The sequence below is a fragment of the Ictalurus furcatus genome, chromosome 2 (assembly GCF_023375685.1).
Source record: "Ictalurus furcatus strain D&B chromosome 2, Billie_1.0, whole genome shotgun sequence".
NCBI lineage: Eukaryota > Metazoa > Chordata > Actinopteri > Siluriformes > Ictaluridae > Ictalurus > Ictalurus furcatus.
Genome location: NC_071256.1, coordinates 29,167,796 through 29,187,863, shown reverse-complemented (window position 1 = coordinate 29,187,863; position 20,068 = coordinate 29,167,796). Strand labels below are relative to the sequence as shown.

Here is a 20,068-nt window from a genome sequence, read left to right as displayed (position 1 = left end):
TATGATGAAGCTGGTTATGAACTGGTGGACCAGCATGTTGAATCTTATGAGAAAACGTTCCTGGGAAGCTCCTTGGATTTTCATGCACAATACGCAGCATGGCGCAAAATAACCAAAAACATCTTCATTGTGCTACAACATGACCAAATCAGGTTCCACTCCTATCAGATAAGAACAGGAATGTGAGGCTACAGTGGGGACTGGCTCAGTTGTTCTGGACATTGCCTGGTCTTCTGCTTCAGTGGATTTTATTTACAACCATAAGCACAGACGTGTAATAGTCTATACGTGTTTTTTTTTTTTTTTTAATTAACCAATCTTTGTTTACTTACATGTGCTGCAGAACAACAGAATAGAAACCCAGGCTAGGAACAACTAAAACAGAAGTTGAATCAGACTCGGTTTTCTACCTAGAAAAAGCCCTGACTGTTAGACCAGGATGTACAGATTAGCCAGTACAGGATCAAGCTGGTCTTCATAGGCTACAGAGATTTCTATATTTTAATTATTATATAATAATTATTTATAATTATCTAATTATATAAGCTAGCAATTAGTGGCACTTAACCAAGGAGGCAATTTCTTTTCTATGTTCACCACATCAACAGTCATTTATCATTTCTCATATTTTATTTCAATTGTATTTTACATATTGGCTCTTAATGTGAGAAACTATAATTGGCCACTTGGAGGTGCTGCTGATTTCTGTATGGTCAGCACCTACTGTACAAGGCTGATTGTACTGAACATTTCAAATTTCAAAAAAATATAGCTCTTTCTTCCAGCCTTCCCTTCAAAGCCCCCAATAAACATGCATGTGCACTACATAGGATATAACTCCTAAATTCCCCTACAGGAAGAGGATGTTCCTGAATGGACAAGCAACATGACTGACAGGCATGCGAAGACAGCTTGATCAGTTTGGTGGTCCACATCATTTTCCCCTCTCCCATTTACAGAAGGCTAGCATTTCTGCTCTGAGCAGATATATTGTTGTCAGTTGCCCAAATGTGAAGCGAACTTTGCCAAATGCTACACTATGTGAATATAAGCAGCTATATGTAAATAACTTGATGGTAGTGATAATATAAACAATGATGACTTTAAATTGGGCTGGTCTTGCCGCTTACGCTCCAAATCTGGAGTGGGGAAGGAACAGTATGCTTTGAAACAGATGTAAACTGCAGTTAGAGTTCCTCTAGAAGATTTTACATTGTCAGTTACTCTATGTCATGCACCACGAGCTAAGCAGCCAAGCATAGCAGATAAAAACATTTCTGCAGTAACCTTTGAAGAATAGCTGAAATAACATCATCATTGCCAGAACCACAACTTCAGCCCGCTTGCTGAGTTACATATCCTCTGCTTTTTGTTTTTGACAGAACGGGCCTCCGGGGCCAAGTGTCTGTCTGTCTTCAGCAACACAAATGCCTTATTCAAAGAAAAGCAGAATACCATAATGAATATTCATCCGACTCACAGTGAGACCTACTGGGTAGTCGTATTGGTGGGCACAATGGTCAAGCGGTGTGAAAATGATCTCCTTGACCAATCAGGCAGAAAAAAGCTGAGTACATCTATGAATATTCATGAATGTAGCAGCTGGAGGTGACGCCGAGGCTGCCGTGGTGTTCTGGCTGAGCTGTGTGGGGACGTGTGTGTACATCATGCACTGTTCTCACTTTAGGTGCAATACACTTGTGAAGCATTTTGACTGACAGGCCTGTAGCAATGCTTAGTGCAGAGAGGCTGAAATGCGATCCAAGTTTGTTATGCAATCAAAAAAAAAAAAAAAAAGAAAGGAGACCAACTCCTGTCACACTTAATTCTTCAATTTCCTGTCTGGCTAATGGAGATTTCACACTTACAGTGCATCCAGAACTGTGTTCCTGTCTTACCCGCTCTTGGGCTGGCGCGTCTTCATGGCAGATTCTTTTGGCATCATTTTCTCAGTTCTGTCATCCATTTTTTTCAGCTGTGTCTTTCTTTTTCTACAGAGACCCTCATCTTTTTGTCATCCACTTTGTCTTATGGCTCTCACTGTTTTAATGTTAGCTACATTCTCTCTATACCTACCACACGTTGTTTCTACGGACTGTTTGGATGTGCTGAACAAGATGACAAGGACACTTTGGAACAAATTTCTTCCTCATGTTTCAGGCTGATGGTATCAGTTTAGTATCAACATATACTTCTATGTGTCTTATAGTCCCATTGTCATGAGTTGCCACTACTAGACATTTCAAAATGACCTAGATGATCGAAAACCTCCTAGAATCCATGTATTCTAGCTGAAGAGATGTACTCTCTCACACACCCACACACCCACACTGATCTGTGTAACTGAACATACTCAGTAATATGTGAATTGTGTTAGCTCTGCAGATCTGCCTGAACATTTTGTGCAATTTCTGACTCTACATGACCTGGAGTCAAACACGTCACAACTATCAGATTAAGGATCAGTTTTTGTTTTTCATATTATTCTGGAGACATTTGCTTATGAAGCTGTCATTTTGAGTCTTTTGATGCATTCATGCCTCAGGCAAACCCATCAGTGTTTATAATGATGCCGTATTTTCTGCCTCTAAGATGTGCAACTATAAATCAAAGAGCCAGTTTTCCAGATAGTAACATAGTAATCACACTTAGTCTTAGACTAAACTCAAATATTGTTAATTGCACATTCCATGCAAGAAATAAAAATGAACATCTTTAACACTAGAGGAGCTGTTTCAAACAGGGTCTTCACAAGAAATAGCTTGACATTTTTAATAGTAGATCTTCTTTCTTGAAAATCCCACTTCAAGACTCAGCTTAAACCATCTATAATGATTTTCCCCTTAAGTATTGCTGTGGAATAAATGGAGATTCAGATCTGTCGGTCCCAAGCACTGAATACTGAATTGTTTTGGCCCAGTTCAGGCTTTCATTTAAAAGCTCAAGAAGTCCAATTAGGCAGCTTTCTTTCAGTGTCTCTATCAACGCTGCATTTTTAATGAGTGACGGTGCTGGTTCTTGCATATTTAACTGGCTCCCCTCGCTCTGTTATTGTTACCCTGCAGGGAGGCACAGTGGCGAGGTGGCGCTGACCCCTCCAGCGTTGTCACAAGGCAACGCTGATCAAACAAAGCAGCCTGCCACCAAGGATGATATCACTGTGTTGCCCCATCCCCCAGACTCTCTGCATGTGTATGTGTATGTGTTTCTGTGTGCGTGCGTGTGTGTGCGTGCGTGCGTATGTGTGTATTCATTTGACAGTCATTAGACTCGCCTGTGATTCATGGTTGTTGTTCGAAACCCACCACCCAAGGAGACAAATGATCAGGATAAACCATGTGTGCTGCACGAACACAGATGCTCTCATGTTCAGTGACATCCAAAACATGTGCCAAAATATGCCAAAAGTCTGTAATATGTACAAACCCCCCCAGGAGCCTTCACTCAGACATTTCGCTTTCACACAGTTACCTACATTCCACATTCTTTGTTCACCATGTTTGAGTTTAACTGGTCCATACAGTCTAAAATATGATGGGATTTAAAGCCACTCATTTCCAGGTCTGAATGAATATAGAAATTCAGAACAGTTTCTGGGAAAAAAAATTGTGGACATTTAAAAAGTAATTGTGCATGCAAATGGAACTTGGGAAAACAAACACTTGATATATTCAATGTTCAAAGCAACTGTAAAATATCGATGCTGGCTAATAACCGAGATGAATGATTTATGTAGGTGAATGTAGAATGTAGTGGTTAAACCTTTTATAGAGACAGTGACGAACCAAATCTGAAAAGTCAATGTTTTCTTCAAATGTCTTGGTCAATTACTACTTGCCTCAGATGAGGTCAGCAGTCAAGATTCCATCATTAGAAAGAGACTGGGCAAAAATAGCATCCATGGCAGAGTTACAAGGAAAAAAACACTGCTAACCAAGAGGAGCATAAACTAAACACTTGTCTCAAATTTTTCAAAGAACACCTTGATGACCCCAAGCCTTTTAGGATAATGTTTTGTGGATTGACGAGTCTAAAGTAGAACTCTTTGGAAGACATGAGTACATCTGCCGTAAAGCTAATACAGCATTCCACAATAATAACGTCATACCAACAGTCAAACATGGTGGAGGTAGTGTGATGGTATGGGGATACATTGCTGCTTCTTGGTCTGGGTGACTTGCCGTAATTGAGGGAACCATGAATTCTGCTGTCTACCAGAAAATCCTGAAGGAGAATATCGTAGCATAGTGGTGGCTCAACAGTTAAGGCTCTGGGTTACTGATCTGAAGGTCGGGGGGTTCAAGCCCCAGCAGTGAGCGAGTGGGGGTTCAACTGTCCCTGTGCCGTATCAACTTCTCATACCCAATTGAGATGCTGTGGCAGGACCTTAAACAGGCAGTTCATGCTTGAAAGCCCACCAATGTGGCTGAATGAAAGCAATCCTACAAAGAAGAGCGGGCCAAAATTCCTCCGCGGCAAAGTGAAAGACTGATCTCCAGTTACTGGAAGCATTTAATTGCAGTTGTTGCTGCTAAAGGTCACACAACCAGTTATTATGTTTAGGGGGTTAGGGTTACGTTTTTCACATGGGATATATAGATGTTGAAACAAACATCTATATATTTCTTTGATATTTAAAAATGGTGTTTCCTTGTCTTACATTACATTTTGTATGGGGATCTGAAACCATTTAGTAAGTGAAAAATAACTTGTACAAAGCATCATGACACTAGACACTCATTCCAAAAATGCTAAATAAACATCTCTTCACTGAAAGCTTCACCATATCAATAATTTCACACTTTTAGCAATTCATAACAGTCATTGGAGCATCTACCATACAGTTCGTTGTGTAAGTTGTTACTATAGAAACAATGATGTATTCAAAGAACGCATTAATGTAAATCTTGCAGCTGAAACAACTATACAAGCCATGTGAAAGTTTATTAACATCTTCTGCCTAATCAGAATCGAGCATTCAACAGCAATGGGGTATAAGGTATCTTATATATCTGTTGTCTTTAGATGTTCCCGTATTTTCTCTAGTAATGAAGCTTGCATGACGCAAAATAGTTAAATACTGTTCACAAAACTGAATGAAACAGCTGCAAAGTTTAAACGTTTTCAAATTTTGACAAATCTTGAAAATATCTGGATCTTTTCACAAGAAAACCAAGAACCTGAGTGAGTTAACCTCCTCTTTCCCCCACTATTACGTGTTTCCCTTTTATTCACTGTTTTTTCATTTATCTATCATTATTGTCTGAGCACTGCAGACGACTTTGTGTCTGTAGACTAGTCTGTCTGCCTGTAAATGAGAAGATCCCATATGGTTCAAGTCTTTCCCTAATAGAGCCTATATTAAGACATCCATCAGCCAACCAATTAGTGATGACACTTCTGAAGCGACACTGGGCTGAATTATATGATACACCCCAGGATGACGTTGAAACATAATCCAGTTTAAGTACTTTCAAATAAATAAATAAATGAATAGTCTAGGGCTAGAACACATGAGGTATAGGGAGCAATGTTTCTGTTTTTGAGGATTTCTCTGAGCTGTAAGTATAATGTGTTTGGCTTGTGCTGTGAATGTGGGTGTCAGAGATGGGGGTGAGAACTCCATACATCACAGTGCTGAAAGCTGAGTCTGTTTGAAGTGTTAAAAGTAATCTCCTTATGAGCAGAACAGCACGCGCACACACACACACACACACACACACACACACACACACATAAATGAAAACAGAACACTGATGCTGAAAGCAACACCAAGGCCCAAGTCATTTTTCTCTGTCTGCATGTGTAAGAGAGTGGCTTCTGGATTGATGTGTGGTTGCATATGGGTGATGCATGATGCGTGGTCAGGACATTTTATAAACCCTTTTATAAAGTGCATATATAAAGTATATATAAAGTGTGTGTATATATATATATATATATATATATATATATATATATATATATATATATATATATATATATGCTTTAAAGAGTACTGCAATAGTTCATTTTTAATACACACAATATTACAAATACCTTACTCACCAACCACTTTATTAGGAACACCACCTGCTCATTCATGGAATTATTTAAACGGCCGGTTGTGAGGTGGGGGAGCAATAAAATCAAGCAGCTACAGGTCGAGAGCTTCAGGTAATGTTCACATCAAACATCAGAATGGAGAACAAATCTGCTCTCATTAACTTTGACTATGGCATGGTTGTTGGCGCCAGATAAGCTGGTTTGAGTATTTCAGAAATGGCTGATCACCTGGGATTTTCACACACAACAGTCTGTAGAGAATGGTGTGAAACATATAAAAATATCCAATAAGTGGCAGTTCTGTGGGTGGAAATGCCCAGTTCATGAGAGTCAGAGGAGAATTGCTAGATTGGTTTGAGCTGACAGGAAAGCTACGGTGACTCAAATAACCACACTTTACAACTGTGGTGAGCAGAAAAGCATCTCCCAAGCTTGAGGCAGATGGACTACAACAGCAAAAGACCACATCGGCTTCCAATCCTGTCAGCCAGGAATAGGAATCTGAGGCTGCGGTGGCACAGGCTTACCGAAAGATTGGGAAAAGACCAGGTGACATTTTTCCTACCTTCAACTGTCCAGTTTATTTTATTTTATTTTCTGAGATGGGGTTGTGTGAATGTTGTGTAGATTTTATAAGATGTGGTTGTGTCAGTGTTGTGTAGATTTTATGAGATGTGGTTGTGTCAGTGTTGTGTAGATTTTATGAGATGTGGTTGTGTCAATGTTGTGTAGATTTTATGAGATGTGGTTTTGTGAATTTTGTGTACATTTTATGAGATGCGGTTGTGTCAATGTTGTGTAGATTTTATGAGATGCGATTGTGTAGATTTTGTGTAGATTTTATGAGATGCGGTTGTGTCAAGGTTGTGTACATTTTATGAGATGCGGTTGTGTCAATGTTGTGTAGATTTTATGAGATGGGTTTGTGTCAATGTTGTGTAGATTTTATGAGATGGGTTTGTGTCAATGTTGTGTAGATTTTATGAGATGCGGTTGTGTCAATGATATGTAGATTTTATGAGATGCGGTTGTGTCAATGTTGTGTAGATTTTATGAGATGTGGTTGTGTCAATATTGTGTAGATTTTATGAGATGCGATTGTGTCAATGTTGTGTAGATTTTATGAGATGCGGTTGTGTCAATGTTGTGTAGATTTTATGAGATGCGGTTGTGTCAATGTTGTGTAGATTTTATGAGATGCGGTTGTGTCAGTGTTGTATAGATTTTATGAGATGGGGTTGTATGAAAGTTGTTTAGATTTTATGAGATACAGTTGTGTCAATGTTGTGGAGATTTTTAGATGGGCTTGTCCAGTTAGTGAGCAGATGGAAGGTTAGCTAGTTTGCCAATTAATGAAGATTAACTCTTCTGGCTAATGAAGGTTCACAGAGCTTCGTAGGGTCATGAATTGTCCCTGTCATGTTACCGTAGTTCATTTTCTATCTGCAAGAGCTTCAATTTAACCAAATGCCTCTTTAACTGAATTTAATCAGGGGCACAGCACATTGACCGAACCTAACAAAAGCAGCAGTAAACATATTGAAAAAGATTTTTTCCCCAAATGCCTCTTTAACTGGATTTTGTAAGAGCATTGGTCATCCACATAACAGAAGCAGCTACTTTAAACATCTTGCTAAAGAAATGGCTGGCATATGTAGTGTATTCAGAGTACAGCTGCACTTGTTAACAGTTAATAACAAGAGATGGGAAAGAAAGCCTCAAAAGACTTGCAACTCTACAAAGACTACACCACAACAAAAAGGCCAATGACAAACAGCTGAAAAGTACAGAGACGAGTAGATAAAGCACTGTTTTACCTTCATTATGTTTGACCAGTTACCGTGTGCATCAAAACTATGGGGTGTGGACACAAATTCTGTTCTCAAAATGCACATTCGGTTATTCTTTCAATCGTCTTTTGATCTTTTCATGCTCAGTTCAGAATGCCTGAGTATAACTAAAAATAAATGTAAATAAATGGGGACATCTGTTCAGTATAGTAATGTTGAAAGCTGTGCACCAATGTGGGATAAAAGTAACAGCAATGAGTCGGATTTGGTAAAAATGCAAGTCAATTAAAAAATAATTTCTAAGTCATTTGAGTTAATCAGTTCATAGATGATTTGCTAAAAAAGAGTAAAGATTGATCACTTTCCACCTGTTCTGTCTTTCATTATTTATCATTCTTGACCTAAAACCTAAAACCCACCATTACCATTGATAAGTAAGAAAATTTGACTTGAGTAAACTATCTATTTTCAGACAAAATAGCTATGTATGAGTCATCTTTAAGTAACAATTTTCCATAATGAATTATGCAGAAGTAAAAAAAAAAAAAAAAAAAAAAAAAAAGCTTCCTTAAATAATAAATGGCACAGGGTTCACAAAAATTATTCAGACCTTTGTGTGAAAATGAATCTTTCTGTGTGAAAATGTCTATTCAATTCACATTTCTTTCTTTCTTTCTCTGTCTCTTTCTTATGCATGACCAAAATGTGTGTTAATGGTGCTTTTGTCCAAATGGTGGTCAATTTGCAGAGTTGTAATTGTTGCAGCTAAAAAATGCTTGATTTTGCTGTTGCTTTTTAACAAAATTTGTTTTTGTGCTTTTTTTTTTGGAAAACTACTTGAATTGTCTTTCACAGTGATGTTTGTTAGTAAATGGAACCTTTTAGCTGTTAAACGTACGTGAATCAAAGAGGGGTTTGACTGAACGTGTGTTGTAATGACGTTACATGATGCGTCTTGGCCCAAATCTGCAGTCATTTTGATAAATTGCAAGCTCCTCAGAATATCGTGCTTGATTTCACAAAATCCTGGTGGTCCTGGATATAAATCATAACACCAGAACATGGTAATAAACGATAAACATGGCTTAATATGTGCGTTCTAAAATGTGCACTGTTATAATCACTCTGAATTAAGAAATCACTTTCAACCCAGTTTTTCTAAACAGGGGTTCTTACCAAATCCAATTTGTTTTGTTAGTTCCACCCCCTTATATATGTCTAGCTGTATTGTTGATACAATGACTGTGAGCATGTTTTGGTGACTGGCATGGCGTAAAAGGCATAGCATTGTGACAGCAGGGGATATGTGTGTGTGTGTGTTTTCACTACAGATGCATACTCCAGCTTGTCACTCCAGGGCCATGGTAAGGTTGTGCGTCATCTCGGTGTGTGTGTGGGTGGAGTGGGGAGGTCTCATTTGCCACACATACACATCAGCAAGAGTCACGTTCAGTACAGGCTGAGATAACGTTACGCAACAGCCAAGACAACGGCTCAGTGATGTGTAAAGCGCTACTGACTTGTTTTCCTTTAGATTGAGATCTACATGACCACCACCTCTAAAATGGAATTAATTACTCACAGTCATTACTCATGGGCAGTGGGAGATCATTAAGACCAACCCAATAAATTCTCCCAATGAAAACCATCAAAAGTGGGAGGAAGATGTTTTCAGACTCTCTGGTCTAGTTGTTTGACGTCAGGATACCCGAGTTTCATATAAAACCCCAAAAGCACTGTTCAGCTTAAGTACCTACAATAACACCTACAGTGTGATAAATCAAATGCCCTTTCTGTAAAATGTCAAGTGTAGTTTCCAGAGTGAGATAAGCCTGAGTGTGGATGGTGTAATGGGTATTTCTAACTGACCAAAGAGCAGTTATCTGATTGAAGACAACCCACTAGAACATCACAAATATGCAGTATGAATACACAATGTCAGAGAAATAGTACAGTAGAACGCTCCACATTTCTTAGATTGCAAAGGATGTGGCAAGCAATTTTGAAACTGAGGGCTAGTAGAATTTCATTCTGCAAAAGAGCAGACTTACGGCAAACATTTACCAAGACAAGAAAGCTTTACTATAGACTAGAAATAATAAGACTAGAACACAATCATAGAGTGTGGTCCATTTTGAAGTGTCCATGACTTTGTCCTACTCCCTCTTAAGGCTACATAGTGAGAACTCTAAAGGGTCCATCTGTAGGATTCAAAAGTAAAGGCCAGTTGTAACATGCTACAGTAGAGTTGACACTTATACAGTATACACAGGAAAACGTATAGCAATTTAACGATGAACAAATGGAATAAGCAGCACTTATTCTTATAGTACTTATGGTACTTTTTCTTATAGTGATAAAACAATACAGTATATTAAAACCTACAGTATATAAACAAGCTTATTTACCAGAGCAATACTTTGGCTATTGCATTGAGCTGGTGCATTTGTTAGTTTTATAATTTTCCTTTGGTATATTAAAATTTTAGGAATTGTAGGTGTTTTTAATCTTATTGTGTAAGCATTTTGAAAGTGCTATTATTTCACAAATATAGTAAATAATTAAGTAATTGATGATTACTTGCTGAATGCCATATAGCGCTCTTCTGATGGCTGGAATGGCACACTGAGAAAAATAATATTGCTGCTATTACTTGGAACTGTAACACTACAATCACAACTTCTCACAATCTTGTTATTGTATTTTAAGTGCCAAAGAATATGACCTAAAGGCATTTGACACAGGACACATGACAGAGAATTCTCTGAGTGAACTACTGTACATACACTGTGACTGACAGCAAGCATTTTTGGTTAGTCGGGTTTGGTAGAAAAGTGATATAAGTGCCATCTTAAAGAATGAATTAGTGTTAGTCTATGATACGGCTAACAAAATGGAACAAACTATTAGAAAAGAGAAGTGAATCATGTGCAAAAGCAAGAGTGAGAGAGCGTATATGTGGGGACGGGTGTGTTGAAAATGAAACCACAGCACAGGCTTATTTTAGCACAGTAACCAGCGGTCGTCTGCAGACTAGGGGTGCTGTGCAACACCTTCCTACGTCATGGTGTCAGCATTATTTCCATGGTGATGGAGGGGAATTCTCAGAAAAGGAGGTCTAAATATTTAACACAATGTTTGGGCAATCAGTTAGAAAGACAGTGTTAATTCCAAATTCATCTCAAGAATATCATTAACTACTGGTTTTCTTACAGTGAACTTGCAGCATCAGGGCAAAAGCCCATGGACAAACATTGTGGAAAAAGTACAGAAAAAAATGATACTTAAAAAATGTTGTGTCAAAAGCCTACATCTTTAGCACTGTATAATGAGTACATCCTAAATGACAGTTAAGTGCAGTAAAGAAACACAGTTACCTATGTACATCTGGCATTTCTACAGCTTACTTCATAAAGTACAGTAGATTTGAATGCGTCATTAACCCTCCTATTATGTTGGGTAAAAAAGTTACATCCATTATGTTATTGGGTCAAAATGACTTCCACAGTTTAAATACACACAAAACAGCAAAGAACAGCTTAAAACAGTCAACCTTTATTATGGCTTGTCTGAAACAAGCCATAAGAAGAAATCCATCTATCCATCCATCTTATACCGCTTACTCCTTTTCAGGGTTACGGGGAACCTGGAGCCTATCCCATGGAGCATCGGGCACAGGGCGGGGTACACCCTGGACAGGGTTCTAGTCCATTGCAGGGCACAATCACATACACACTCACACACCCATTCATAAGAAGAAATATTTGCATGACCCTAAATAAGGAAAGTCAAAACATTTCAAAGAGAAAAAAAGATATTAATCAGTATTTCAGACATCTCAAATGTGGAAATGGGTCAAATTGACCCATAACATAATAGGATGGTTAAAAAAGCTCTGACAGGAATTTGCATACTTCCTGTCTTAAATCGAATACATACATCAAGCAAGTGACGTTTATTTTGTTTGGTCAGATTTTTTAGTCAGATTATCAGTATAACAAATGCCACACGAAAGCCATTAAGCACTCAGAAGAGTTTTCTCCCTGTGTACAACAAAGATTTGAACACAAATACATTTCTATTATTGCATTATTACAGCTATACAGAGTTATACATACAGTCATACAGTTATACATAACTGCGAGCTTACAGTAATTGTTGGCCTGCAGTTATCTTGCACATCTTTGCTCATAGTTTTAATTGAGCTGAGTTCCAAGTGACTCTGTGATAGCTGTGAGGATGCTCAATGAATTCTAATCCCCTGTAAGAGAGAAGTCATGCTGCTGGAATGGAAAGCAACAACAGGTTGGTGAGATGCGTTATCAACTTCAAAGTTGATTTCCCTATAACAGCATGTCCCAAAGTGTTTTGTTCCTCAGCATTTTGCCAATAATTACAAATGTTACTTATGAGAGAACAAGTCATACTGTTTAATCTGCTTAAAGTTACAATTAATGTTGTGTTACATCCGGGAGTCACGCCATAACAGAAAATGAATCAACACCTTTGACAAATCAGATTTGAAATTAAATGAATAAATTATCAATAAATTAATTAAATAGCTCTGTGATATAACCTGATTTGAGAAACTGCAACCTTTTTTCCTAAATAAATATTAACAAGTTAAGAATACATCTTCAGGTGACAGTGGTGTAGGTACTGATTGAGGAAATGCAAACTGGGAGAACTGGGTGGATTCAGGTTCATGTTAGACAGCCAGGCTCGAATCCCACTCAACAGACACAGGCATAAAAGTAAGGAGGTGACAGGGAGGTGTTATGGGCAAAAACCGAGGAATGAGAAAAGAAAAGGAGAAATAAGTTAACTAGAAGTTTCGGGTGTGATCTTTTTCCATTCAGTTATTACATAACTCCATTTAAATGAAAACTGATGATGTACGCTTGACCCAGACAGTCATAAATACGACTGTTACTCTTACTGACCCAAATACTTTAGCAGTTTCTTAGTATTTAAATCAATATAACATGGCCATCACACACAGTGTCTATGACATTTAATTAGGGGTTTTACTCTGTAAATGTGAAACCTATCAGTTTCCAAAGAAGCCTTCAATGATGACAGGAGTTGAGGTAGAAACCAAACACCAATTATCAGGTTACACTTCCTAGCTGCTCACAGTTATTAGGCAGCTGACTGTTTGACCGTGCAACAGGCGTTAGATCCAGTGACGTAACTACATCATTATTAATCCATTTTTGGAATCCTCCAGCTGGGCCAGCTGCGAATAATGACAGGTTTCACAGAAAGTTCTCCTGACTATAGATCTTATTACACAAGCATATCTGTGTGCAATGAATGTGTTCGTGGATCATGGAACTGATTCCGCATCACATTACATTGTCTCTCAATAGTTAACAAAAAGATCTTCTAATTAAACAGAAAAGGAGTCATGTGTACATATGTAACAAGACGACAGCTGCAACATATTCAACATCTCCATGATATTGTCAATTATAATGTGTGAAGTTTGAACTATCTGCACAAATCAGCAATGAAAATATAAGTAAAAGTCTCTTATTGTAAGGCTAAAAAAAGATTTTAAAACCTGACTTTCATCTTGAATAGGTACTTGTGCCTATACTTGATCTTAAAATTAAACATTTATTATTGTCATCATTTATCTGTCTATGGAAAACTAATTTTGTTACATGTTAAAATATTATTTAAATTCAAATAATATTCATTTAATAATAATACTCAATTGAATAGGAGAACAAGCCTACATCCACCCAATCATTGAAATACATTGTAATGTAATGTAATACAGTACATATTTAAATTTTTATGTAATATTGTTTAGTTACCTGCGGGGACATGGTGGCTTAGTGGTTAGAATGTTTGCCTCACACCTCCATGGGCTGGAGGTCTGAATACCGCATGTTCTCCCCATGCTTTGGTGGTTTCCTCTGGGTACTTTGGTTCTGAACTTTGTCTAACTCTATCTGTTTCCATATATGGGTGTTGTTGGGAATTTAAAGTCCTGAACAACACAGTTTTAAAGTTTTAAACTCTTTGTGATACCTAAACAGACTGTCATTTGCTAAGCATTTAGTAATAGTAGTGTTCAGAAATATATACCCCTAACTAAGTTTTAATTATAACTAAAAGCTACAAATTTCCCTATTGTCTACCCGATCAAAACTTTGTAGGTATGTCAGATCACATACTGATTGAAAGTGGTATCGCCCTGGCAATGTAAACCACTTATCACAGTGCTACTGTTAGAAAGCTTCTAAGAATGTTGGATGGAGTGTTTTTTTTTTTTACACAAATTGCAAGTCAAACAAGTTTGCTGGTGTGTGGGTGTATTTCACACATATTTCTTCGTTCAAAATTCATGTAATTTTGGTTTGTGTATATGTAGGTAACTGCTATGTATCAACAGATCACAGCACTGCCACTGTGCAGGAGCAGTCTGCTTATTGCATCTGTTTTAAAATGCTTTAAATTGAGCTTTAATGTCCTCACATTTAACTGTCTACTATTACATGGCAGACTCATTAAGAATGTAGTCAACAGCTTGGCATTAGATTAATTTTGTTGTTAACATTCTTCCATTTATAACATTGTGAGATTTTACAGAAAATGTAGTCTGGACTTTTCAGCATGACTACATATGAATAAGATGTACAATTTATAAATAGGTAAAAATACACTATATGGCCAAATGTTTGTGGACACCTGACCATCACACCCATATGCATCAAACTGTTCCTGCAAAGCTGGAAGAACACTATTGTATAGGATGTCATTGTATACTGTAGCATTACAGTTTCCCTTCACTGGAACTAAGGGGTCGAGCCCAAACCTGTTCCAGCATTACAATGCCCCTGTGCGCAAAGCAAAGTCCACGAAGATGTCGATTGCCATGGTTGGAGTGGAAGAACTCGAGTGGTCTGCACTCAAACCCCTGACCTCAACCCCACTGAACACTTTTGGGACGAACTGGAACTCCGACTGCACACCAGACCTCCTCACCCAACATCAGGCTAACCCTAACCCTAACCCTCCACCCAATCCAGCCATGCTCCAGAATCTAGTGGAAAGCTTTTCCAAAAGATTGGAGGTTATTATAACAGCAGCAAAGGGGGGACAAAATCTGGAATGCAGTATTCAAAAAGCATGTGGGTGTGATGGTCAGGTGTCCACAAACTTTTTGGCCATATAGAGGGCTACTTTTTACAATACTAAGTGCATGATTATCTCTGTTAATTCTCATTTAAAACACAGGGAAATACACTTCCCCATTACCACACATAATCTACTACACAAAAACAGTGTATATAAAACAGTCCGAACAGGATTTCATGGAATTTTTTGTGTTCGTTGCAGCCAAAAACGCTGCAGGGAACTTGGGGCACAAGGCAGGGGACACCCTGGACAGAGTCCCAACCCATCACAGGGCACAATCACACACTACAAATAATTTGGAAATGCCACTCAGACTACAGCCCATGTCTTTGGACTGGGGGAGGAAACTGGAGTAAACCTCTGAGGAAACCTCAGAACATGCAAACTCCACACACAGGGCAGAGGCGGGAATCAATCTCCAAACCACAGAGGTGTGAGGAAAACATGCTAACCACTAAGCCACCGTGCACCCTGTGATGCAACTTGCGGCGTATTTTGTGCGATTTTTTTTTTTTTTGCAGAAAACTACATGAATTGGTGAAATTGCAGTTGCACAAAATTGTTTTGCATTTTTTCGTAGAATTGAGTCCCTTTAGCTGTACTCACGTTCGACGCACATGAAACTAAGAGGGATGAATGGCGTTGTGATGATGTCAAATGATGCATATTGTCCCAAATCTGTGGAAGATCTGCGGTAATTTTGAAAAACTGCAAGCTCCTCTGAATATTGCAGATTTTGCTTGACTTTGCGTTAATTTCTGTGATCGTAAAATCCCGGACGGACTGATAAAATGCTTATATTTCTACTAGAGGGTGCAGTTTTACTTAGTGGCTTTTTGTGTGAGCAAGAAGCCATTTTAATTTCTGGTGACTGGGGTAAAATGGTGAGCTAACCTTAATCCAATGTAAACTCTGATGAACCTGATGTCACCTCTTCCAAATGCAATTCCGCTAGAGCTGCAACAACTAATCGATAAAACCGATAATAATCGATTATGAATATCATTGTCAACGAATCTCATTACCGATTAGTTGGTCTGCGTGAGATTTACTCATTACGTTACTTCTGTTCTGAAAACAGACGGAGGTGAAATCGTCAAGTGACCGAGGAAGAAAATGTGCGACCTCCAAGTCCTCTAAGGCAGTGGAGCATTTTTTATTAAACACCACAGAAAAGATTTATAAACTTTATAAAGTGGAGTTTGTGTAGCACGAGCACGACAGTGATGCTGTTGCGAGTTGCTTGAAAGGTTTAGTTGAATTTAAGTTTATTGACATTATATGCTGTATCAGTGTAACTTATGTTCTTTATTATAACGGAAGTGATCTATTAGTAACGAGGCCGTGTTGCTCCTCACACGCAGTGTAGACGCGCTGATACAGAGATGGAGCGCGAGTAAGATCTGTAATGTCTAATTAAAACATTATGATCAAAAGTAAACACATGTAAAATAATATTCCTAAAGGCAGTGAGTAACAGAAACCACAAGGTGCAGTGAAAGAGTTTTTATTATTAATTTAGGACTGGAGTTTAATTCAGTGCTTTTTGTGCATCCATAAAAAGTAATGCATATATACTATTATATTATATATTTTACTCATAGTGTAAATATATATATATATAATATAAGTATTTATGCATTTTTAATGGCACTGAATTAAACTACAGTTATAAAAATAATATATATTCTGATGTGTGTCTGTGTGTAAAGTTTTAGTCTGAAGTTTATATTTGTAACACTCAGTTTGTGGATGTAATTTTAGATAAATGAAAAAAAATTGGTACTGAAGGTTTGCCCTGCCCCATCCGTTTAATCGATTAATTGAAAAAATAATCGGCCAACTAATCATTATGAAAATAATCGTTAGTTGCAGCCCTAAATTCCGCACAATTCAAACTGGCCCTTAGGAGAAAAAAAGGCATTCAGGACTATCTCAACTGAGAAGACCAACATTGTTCGTTTTGTTTTTGTAGTGGTAAATTCAGCGACTACACAACGCTTCTTTACTATAAGGTTAATTGCAATAAGCTAATTAGGAAAGTAGATTGACAGGGCCTTTAAACGCGGTCTTTTACCTGTTCCGCGCGCTCGCGGTCACGTGGTCAATCACGTGTTCGCAGTTTGACGGTTGGGGGAGAGTCCAAGCAAACAGAAGCTCCTCCGTACAACCGCAGAGGAGGAGGAATGAAACGGGATCTGCTGTCGCCTTTACAACACACGAACACACACCTCCGTTGGGTGTGTATACTGCGTGTAGGCACGAGAGAAAGCGCCGTGTTTTAGTACGCCGTCTTCACATCGAGGAGGACTGAGAGGAGAAAAAGCTATGCGCAAGACGTGTACAGGAGCTTTGTCGAATCTATTCTCGTGCATCGGAGCCCTGCTTGATTAAGGCGGTGTAACCCGTTCACCCACAGACACAGCACGAGCGTTTGTGTCACCCTTCTGCATCCCGACAGGAAAACGGCGCCGTGCTATCTCGCACGCGCTTCATCTGCATTTCACGGAGAATACGTTTGATTATTATTATTAGTATTTTTTTTTTAAACTATGCTTGAGCATGTCATGTGTTGGGTTTATATGCAGTGAGTGAGAATTGCCCGCCTCTCCGACACGACCTGCACGACTGCAGAGGACAAGACAGGGAGGGAGCAACCGGCCCTCAGCACCATTCCGACTCCGTGCTCCTGACTCGCGCGCGGATCTCTTTCAGTCATAGTGCACGGTCTGAGACTTTACTAATCTGTCAAGCAAGATTCACTGATGGCTGCGTTTTCATGACCCAATTGCAACAGGGAGTGTGAGCAGCATTTACGTTTTTTTGTTTTGTTTTGCTTGTTTCACGGTAACTGAGCTACAATGTAAGCGCGCGCGCTTTTATTCTCACTGCCCGTATTGCTGTATTCGTTATCAGTCAGGATCGACGCAAGGCTCTTATACGTGCTACCTTCATCAAAATGCCGGCTGGAATGAAGCCTCTAGAGAAGTTCCTTAAGAAGCAGACGAACGCGCTGACTCGGGCCGGTGGTTTCGGAGGAGAGAAGGCGACGGCGGGCACGAGCGCGGCTCGGCGGCGCGCCAGCCTCTCGCGCGTCGTACCCTTCTTCCGCGAGAGCTCGCCCGAGGGCGGCCCGGCGCGCGGCGACGTCTTCAGCCCCGAGACCGAGGAGGCACCGTGTTGGCCGTCGGCCGCCGCTACTGATATCCGGAGCCCGTCTCTGTCCAGTGACGAGCAGAGCTCCGAGGCGAGCCTGGACACCGGCTGGACCCCGCTTCCTGCCGACACACCGGAGAACCTGGCGCTCGCGCTGCTGGACAGCGTGGCGGGGAAGCGGTACGGCAACTGCACAGGTACGGCCCAGTCATGAAACAAATGAATAATTAATAATAATAATAATAATAATAATAGTAATAATAATTAAAAGAAAAACACCATGCCCATTATTCCAACTACTACTGCGAGAACCGCAGCGCAGGTGACGTAGCAAAATCCCCGGTATTTCAAGACTCCCTGAACTCACCTGTCAAGGCTTGTTTTTGTACAAGTGACATGCAAGAGAAAGCGAGAGCTATCTTCTCACGATTAAAATCGCACAGGCAATTAGTATATAAAATGTAATATATTGCTGCACTAATTGTGTGCTGTAGTAACGTTAAGGCGGTTTTGGACGTTGTGTCATTTCCCCTTCATGACCAGTCTGCCAAAACAGACCTCAGGTTTAACACAGATTAACATCTGATTTGATGCGAAAGGCCAGACTAAGTACATCCTGAGTGTGTTTGCAAGCTCTTGGGGCAAATTCTAATTCCTCACTGCAGCACTATACTACTCAGGAGGTTACATAACAACACTGGAGTTCACATGCAAGCCTCACTGGATATGGAAAACTACTAGGGATGCACTGATTCCACTCTCTTCATTTCCAAAACAATACTCCGACTATCCACTGACGCTGTGATACGTGAAGCTATGCGGAACATCAGAGGTGCGACGGGGGTGTTTTAAAGGGCAGTTTGTTCCACATATCTCACATGTTCACAGCAATGGGTTGGATCTGAAATTTGTCAAAACCGACTTCATAAGGACCCAGCATTTCAGGCCAACATCAGTCCTGATACCGGTACTCGGTATCAGATCTATGCATCCCTACATGTAACTGCTTTAACTCCACGTTGCTCGGTTTCCTTTGCAAAGCTAATAATTTAGAGTAACTACAAGACTGAGTGGGGGGGAAAAACAAGACGACACCTAGTGTGGTGTTATTTATTTATTTTGACACCTAGGTCATGTTACTGGCTGCATCACAAGAGTTTAGTCATGTACAAGGTTGTGAAAATCATGTTTTAATTAGCTTCAGTTGCGATGCAGCTTAGCTGGCACTTCACTGGGAATGATGTGCTGAAGTACCAAATATTTGCTTTGGATGGGAAATGACGCTACTGAATGTTTTGGACAGGGATTGCAGGCAGAGTTTTGTTTTTAGCTGGGGCTTTCCTGTCTGCAAACCGATTTGTCTATGGTGGAGGAGGGAATTTTGCTTGTCATGCGGGCGATATATATCTCGGGTGTTTTCCAGGTTGATGTTCCCGTTAAAGCTGTCTGTGTGCCAGTAAAGCTTTACCTCACGTATCATCCATCTATCTAAGTGTGTAAACATGTTCATTCCACAATTACTTGAACTAAATCAGTAATGATTTGCCAGTGCTGATCCTCGTCGGTTGTGGTACTGCAGCACCAAATGCACATGTGCAGTGAAGTGTTATGAAGACGTAACCATGGAAACAGCAGGACCCTGTGAATGATGGCCGTGCATGCGGGCCTGTCTGTGGGAAAGGGGCTGCGTGTATCGAGGAACAATAAGTAGTTTCCGGTGGTACACTGTGTTATTGCACTTGCTTATACATACATATGTGAGACATCAAAGGAGAAAATCGATGCAACAGGGGCATGTATTTTGCTGAGACACACAGCAGTTCTCTGGATAGAATTATTCTCCAAATGGTAGCTGTTGAAACTGACTTGTGTTCACTGCACTTGTAAAAGCTAGGAACTCAAAATAGAGTGATCATGTGTTGGAA

General features: G+C 39.5%; 1 protein-coding gene across 1 annotated transcript in view; it reads left to right on the top strand.

The window, feature by feature from the left end:
- The first annotated feature begins 17,140 nt into the window (after window positions 1–17,140).
- The window catches only part of rapgefl1 (Rap guanine nucleotide exchange factor (GEF)-like 1), a 51,147-nt gene continuing 48,219 nt past the window's right edge, over window positions 17,141–20,068 (top strand). Inside the window, exons 1-2 of the mRNA XM_053613123.1 lie at window positions 17,141–17,789; window positions 17,904–18,340. Coding sequence (XP_053469098.1) covers window positions 17,767–17,789; window positions 17,904–18,340 — 460 coding nt within the window. The 5' untranslated portion in view covers window positions 17,141–17,766. The remainder of the gene's footprint in view (window positions 17,790–17,903; window positions 18,341–20,068) is intronic.